Below are 7,500 nucleotides of genomic sequence, written 5' to 3'. Positions count from 1 at the left end.
CGGGAGAGAAGAAAATGATAAGATATGATATCTCGACATTAAATGAACGGTAGAAAAGAAAATAGTAAGATATGCTATCGACATTAAATGAACGGTAGAGAAGAAAATAGTAAGATATGATATCTCGACATTAAATGAACGGTTAGAGAAGAAAATGATAAGATATGATATCTCGACATTAAATGAACGGTAATGAAGAAAATAATAAGATATGATATCTCGACATTAAATGAACGGGAGAGAAGAAAATAATAAGATATGATATCTCGACATTAAATGAACGGTAATGAAGAAAATAATAAGATATGATATCTCGACATTAAATGAACGGTAGAGAAGAAAATGATAAGATATGATATCTCGACAAAAAAAAAAAAAAGAATGGAAATTATGAGAGAGAAAGATAACCAGGTAAACGCAAACAATCTGGGTAAAAAAAATTATAAACAAATTGCAAGTGAGATATGTAAACAAGAAAATTTCTGCATACTAATTTCTGGGCAAAACTAAGATGAAACTAAAAAAAAATCATCTTAAACTTTTCATATATCTTTTTTCTTTAAAAAGAAATGGAAAAATAATCTAAACAAATAAAAAGGCCATCTTTTGACAGTCATGGTAATGACACCAATAAGAATAATTTATTATCGAAATAGAAGAAGGATGAAGAAACCGATATAAATCCTTAGTCTTAAATGTCATCTGACTGTCATACCATTTACCTTTGATAACAATAAATATAAAACAAACAATAAACAATAAACAGGAAAAGGATCTGAGATATAAAAAAGAATGAGATGAAGGATATCCGGAACAAATTAATTTTCTAAAAATAAGAAATGATTGTAACAAAGCTAAAATCAGACGACGTCAATTCATTCAAAATTGAAATGAATTTACTTAATAAAAGATATAGCAAGATGAAGATCATGGTGAAAGGAAGCCATGTAATGTTTCTAATGTAACAGAGAACAGAAAGTACGGAAGAAGACAGACTGATAATGAAACAGAGAACAGAAAGTACGAAAGAAGACAGACTGATAATGTAACAGAGAACAGAAAGTACTTTGGAAGACAGACTGATAATGTAAAAGAGAACAGAAAGTACCATGGAAGACAGATTGATAATGTAACAGAGAACAGAAAGTACGACAGAAGACAGACTGATAACGCAACAGAGAAAAGAAAGTACGGAAGAAGACAGACTGATAATGTAACAGAGAACAGAAAGTACTTTGGAAGACAGATTGATAATGTAACAGCGAACAGAAAATACGATAGAAGACAGACTGATAATGTAACAGAGAACAGAAAATACGATAGAAGACAGACTGATAATGTAACACAGAACAGAAAGTACGAAAGAAGACAGACTGATAATGTAACAGAGAACAGAAAGAACGAAAGAAGACAGACTGATAATGTAACAGAGAACAGAAAATACGATAAAAGACAGACAGATAATGTAACAGAAAACAGAAAGTACTTTGGAAGAGATTGATAATGTAACAGAGAACAGAAAGAGCGAAAGAAGACAGACTGATAATTTTAGACAGAAAAATAAAGATGAGAGAAGAGATACGAGGAAATGGGCAGTGCAGAGAGGAGTGATATACATACTACGAGCAAGAAAGAAATACCCATTCACAGCAGAATGAGAGAGAGAGAGAGAGAGAGAGAGAGAGAGAGAGAGAGAGAGAGAGAGAGAGGTGGATGGCGGAAGTTACCTAATATGCATGATCTATACAAAAAAAAAAAAAGTATCAAAAACTCCGTATCTAAATAACCAACTCGTAATCTCTCTATTCTATGAAAATTTTGAGAGGCAAAATTATTTCATATGTGCCTTCGGTACATCACATACTATATACCGTTTAAAACGCTTCCAAAAGACTAAAATTATTATTATTATTATTATTATTATTATTATTATTATCATTATTAGCTAAGCTACAACCCTAGTTGGAAAAGCAAGATGCTATAAGCCCAAGGACTCCAACATGGAAAAATAGCCCAGTTGAAAAAGCAAGATGCTATAAGCCACAGGACTCCAACATGGAAAAAATAGCCCAGTGAGCAAAGGAAATCAGGAATAAATAAATGATATAAGAAATAATTAAAAAATTAAAAAAAAATATTAAAAAACATTAATATTAAAATAGATATTTGATATATAAACTATGAAAGGACTTATGTAATTACTGTTCAACATATAAACTTTTGCTGCGAGTTTGAACTTTTGAATTTCTACTAATTCAACTATTCGATTAGGAAGATCATTCCACATCTTGGTCATAGATCTCCGTTCAGACTGCATCTATACCGTTTAAGTCGTTTCCAGGAGACCAAAATTACTGCCAATTCTTTAATCAGATAGCCTTTACAGTATAATGTTTAAAACGTTCCAGAAGACTAAAATTAAGCTAGTACCTTGGTAACGTGTTCGCCTGGCTTTAGCATGGCAGCAGAACGATACCAGCCCAGGACCGTGAGTTTAAGCTGTTTACTAGGGATGCCACTGCTGTGGTTGGGCACCACAGTGGAGGGTTGGATAGGGTGTAGGGCTTGCCCGGCTGATGTTCTGGTGAGCATCTATTCCTTGTCTGAAAAAAAAAAAACTAGATTAATGTCTAGGAGAGGGGCCGCACGAAGATATCAGTGATATTCAATGTATTTTTACTAGAATGTGTAGGAATGTATGTAAAAAGTGGTATACGAGTGAGATAATTTGGTGAAATTCAAGAACAGTCGAAATATCGACTATCAAACTCACGCTACTCTTGTCTTCCTACCAGAATTTTTCTAAGTCTGTTGTTATTGTGACTGCGTCTTATTTTTAGCTCAAATGAGCCCTGTAACCACTATAATCCGCAGACAAACTAGTCCACTATGACGTCTTACACGTTTGGCCCCGGAAATCACTGTGGCCTTGAGGGGGGGGGGGGGGTCGTCGCAGGGGGGGGGGCGGAGGCCCCCACCCCCCCCCCCCGTAAGCCTAGGTAGGGGTACAGGGCCCTAGGTTAGGTTAGGTGGTTGTATTAGGTTCGGTAGTGCCCCGAAAATCACTTTTCTCCTCCTCCCCCCACCCAAAAACCCCGCTTCCCACTGGGGTCCTCCATAATTGTAGTAGTAGGTTTATGCTTACATTTTGTGTGTAAGAGTAAGTCTTAGTTTCTTTTTTATTCATTTCCTCATGTTTCTATGCGATGTGCAACACCAATCTGGTCGTTTTGTGCCGTTTTTCGTCGTATTACTTGAAAAACGGGTGCTGCCTTCTCCTGGACATTTACCAAAAACTACCTTTATGTTTGGGTTCGTTTTACTTGGCTTACTTTTCGAAGGGACTAAATCAAGAACAATTGCTAGTTTTATTCTATCAGCTTCCTTACTTCCTCTTTTCTTTGTGAAGTTTATGTATAAAAAAAGCCTTTGCTTCTGTTTTTTCCAACTATGGCCAGGCTTTGTCATTCTCTGAAGCCTCAAGTTTTACCCGGCTCTGAAAATTTTCCAATTATCAATCACTTCTCTCTAAGGTGGGTATTCTTACTGTCTTCCATTCTGTACACGTCATTTCTTTCTGACCTGGGCTACATAATAATATGTGTGTCCCCTTGATCATTATATTAGAAATATACACTAATATACTGGAGCAAACATCTTGAAGTTTATTAGACAGGCTAGATAATAATATGTGTCCTCTTGACCTTTATATAAAAATATATTATAATATACTGGACCAAACATCTTGAAGTTTATAAGACAGGCTAGATAATAATATGTGTCCTGTTGACCTTTATATAAAAATATATTATAATATACAGGACCAAACACCTTGAAGTTTATAAGGCAGGCTAGATAATAATGTGTGTTCTCTTGACCTTTATATAAAAATATATTATAATATACTGGACCCAAACATCTTGAAGTTTATAAGGCAGGCTAGATAATAATATGTGTCCTCTTGATCTTTATATTAGAAATATATTATAATATACTGGACCAAACATCTTGAAGTTTATAAGACAGGCTAGATAATAATATGTGTCCTCTTGTCCTTTATATAAAAATATATTATAATATAGTGGACCAAAATCTTGAAGTTTATAAGGCAGGCTAGATAATAATATGTGTCCTCGTGACCTTTATATAAAAATATATTATAATATACTGGACCAAACATCTTGAATTTTATAAGACAGTCTAGATAATAATATGTGTCCTCTTGTCCTTTATATAAAAATATATTATTATATAGTGGACCAAAATCTTGAAGTTTATAAGGCAGGCTAGATAATAATATGTGTCCTCGTGACCTTTATATAAAAATATATTATAATATACTGGACCGAACATCTTGAAGTTTATAAAAAATTCCTAAAAGTGGGTGGGCGATTAGAAAGTGGTTTCAAGAATTTTAAAAGGAATGAGAATTTTCCCTATAAAATGTTTCTTTACTCTTAATATAAAAAAAAATACAATTGCAGTAAGTCATCTACTTATATAAATTAGATTTCATGAATTATATAAGGAGTGAGTTTATGTGATATGAATTATATGACAAAAACCACTTAAAATATCTTTAATCAGTTTCAATTTCAAAACGTATTATTATTATTATTATTATTATTATTATTATTAGTATTATTATTACTTGCAAAGCTACAACCCTAGATTGAAAAGAAAAATGCTATAAGCCGGAAGACTCCAACAGGGAAAATAGCCAGTGAGGAAAGGAAATGAGGAAAGTACAAGAAAAGTAATTAACCATTAAAAAAAATAAAGTTATCACGAAAAGTGATAACATTGAAATAAATATTTCATATCGTGGTGTATCTATTGTAATATAACAGACGAGGGAAGTATGGCGTAGAAAGCAAATAAATCTAGACACAGAGAGGTCAAGCCATTACGTATATCCGCATTGCAAATACTTTCAAATATTCTTCGAAGCCTCAAGCCCATATGCAGACACGCCCCTTCCCTTCTAAAATCGAAAGAAAACAATTCCCAACCCCTTGACGCATTTCAAGCAAAAACCTTCCACTAAAAGTACTTGGCAGAGGCGTATCGAATCCCTAGAAATTTTGTATCCTTGTAAACTTTCGAAAGATCTGAACGGAGGAAAAAAATCGAAATTGTTCATCCTTGTAAACTTTCGAAAGATCTGAACGAAAATAAAAAATCTAAATTTTTCATCCTTGCAAACTTTCGAAAGATCTGAACGAAAAAAAAAATCTAAATTTTTCATCCTTGCAAACTTTCGAAAGATCTGAACGGAGGAAAAAAAAATCGAAATTGTTCATCCTTGTAAACTTTCGAAAGATCTGAACGGAGAAAAAAGAAAAAATCGAAATTGTTCATCCTTGCAAACTTTCAAAAGATCTGAACGGAGAAAAAAGAAAAAATCGAATTGTTCATCCTTGTAAACTTTCGAAAGATCTGAACGAAAATAAAAAATCCAAATTTTTCATCCTTGCAAACTTTCGAAAGATCTGAACGAAAAAATTAAAAAAAGAAAGAAAAAAAAAGTCTCTCAAGGAAGAATGGTATAAGGAAATCTCAGCTTCGGACTTTCAGTTATTGGAAGGAAACTTCCTCATCCGTAAAACGCGTCTCAAACGAACCCTGTGTGATACAATCTCGTCCTAGGTAAACAAGTACACGAGGGAGTCGGGAATGAGACGTCTCGGGGATGGTCATTCGTGGTGAAGGATCTACTGAGGATGAAGGGGTACTTCATTGGAAGGATGATGGTTGACTTTGTACAAAACTCTGGGCTGGTGTTAGAGGGTTGAGGATGTATACTCAATTTATTTTGATCATTAGATATAGAATCACATATATGAATCCTGAAATGTTTATTCAAGCAAGGGTAAATGTGCGTGTTGTGTGTGTGTATATATATATATATATATATAATAATGTATAGTATATATATATATATATAATGTATGTATATATATATATATATATATGTATATATATATATATATACGTACATATATACATATATATATATATATATATTTATATATTTATATATATACATATATATATATATATATATATATATTTATATATTTATATATATATACATATACATATATATATATATATATATATTGTATATATATCCATGATTCTAGTTATTAGATCATGCACACGTACTAATAAAAACCATTTTGGACTCTTTTGATTAAAACAAATATATATATATATATATATATATATAAAATAGTCTCGCGTATTAAATTAAATATATTGAATTACTGCAGTTTAGAGGGACTAATTCAAATTCACAATTAAGGCTTCCGTAATCATTATTTTCGAGAGACAGTAGTAAGAAATAGGAATAAGCAAGAACTGATAAGGAAAATTACAGTAATAAAAAGGTTCCTGGAGAGAGAGAGAGAGAGAGAGAGAGAGAGAGAGAATAGTTAACACACGTAGAAAGAAAGGCAGATTCAAATTATACCAAAAATGAAAATTAAAAAAAGGAGAAATTTTATGAATGAAAAGACGAAAAAACTATAAGGCAGAAAGAACCCCACCTATAAATAGAGAAGGTAAAGAACACATGTTGAAAGAGAAGAACAAACAGATAATTAAATAATAAAAACGGACAGGAGAAAGGGAGAGAAATTTTGCTGAATCAGAGAAAAGGAAGAAAGAAACTTGAAGAAATGTTTTTGTTGAATTTGCGGTTCTCGTGATTTCGAATATCGTCTGAGGTACACATCAATTTGAACATGACTCACAGCACAACTGAAAATCCCAATAGATATAATGGACATTCCACCTTAGAGAGAGAGAGAGAGAGAGAGAGAGAGAGAGAGAGAGAGAGATGGAAATTCTTATTGAAACCCAAGATGACCATTTTTTACATGGGTACAATGTGAAATGTTCTATTGAACCCAGAGATTATTTTGTAAAATGGATTAAGGCATTTTACACCATAATCTATAATAAATATTACTGTAGATACAATGAACAGTATGGCGCTAGCATATATATATATATATATATATAAATAAATATATATATATATATATATATATGTATGTATATATATATATATATATATATATTGATTACTAGCTAAGCTACAACTCTATTTGGCTACAAACAGAGAAAATAGTCCACTGATGAAAGGAAATAAGGAAACAAACGATATGAGAAATAATGAACAGTTAAATAAAATATTTTAAAAACAGTAAACAACATCAAAACAGATATTTCTTATATAAAGTATAAAAAGACTTATGTCAACCTGTTCAACATAAAAACATTTGCTGCAACTTTGAACTTTTGAAGTTCTACTGATTCAACTACTCGATTAGGAAGATCATTCCACAACTTGGTCACAACTGGCATAAAACTTCTAGAATACTGTGTAGTATTGAGCCTCATGATGGAGAAGGCATGACTATTAGAATTAACTGCATTTTAATAATGTTAAAATGAAGACTACACATAATCTAACTGCATTTCAATAATGTT

The 7,500-nt window shown here is 32.1% G+C and overlaps 1 protein-coding gene across 1 annotated transcript in view; it reads left to right on the top strand.

Annotated features, from left to right (window-relative positions):
- Window positions 1–1,501, top strand: part of LOC137646620 (uncharacterized protein PF3D7_1120000-like) — a 6,519-nt gene extending 5,018 nt beyond the window's left edge. Inside the window, exon 2 of the mRNA XM_068379728.1 lies at window positions 917–1,501. Coding sequence (XP_068235829.1) covers window positions 917–1,501 — 585 coding nt within the window. The remainder of the gene's footprint in view (window positions 1–916) is intronic.
- The last annotated feature ends 5,999 nt before the right edge of the window (window positions 1,502–7,500 follow it).

Source organism: Palaemon carinicauda, chromosome 9 (genome assembly GCF_036898095.1).
Source record: "Palaemon carinicauda isolate YSFRI2023 chromosome 9, ASM3689809v2, whole genome shotgun sequence".
Classification (NCBI taxonomy): domain Eukaryota; kingdom Metazoa; phylum Arthropoda; class Malacostraca; order Decapoda; family Palaemonidae; genus Palaemon; species Palaemon carinicauda.
The sequence above is the reverse complement of the archived record's forward strand: the minus strand, read 5'-3'. Positions and strand labels throughout refer to the sequence as shown.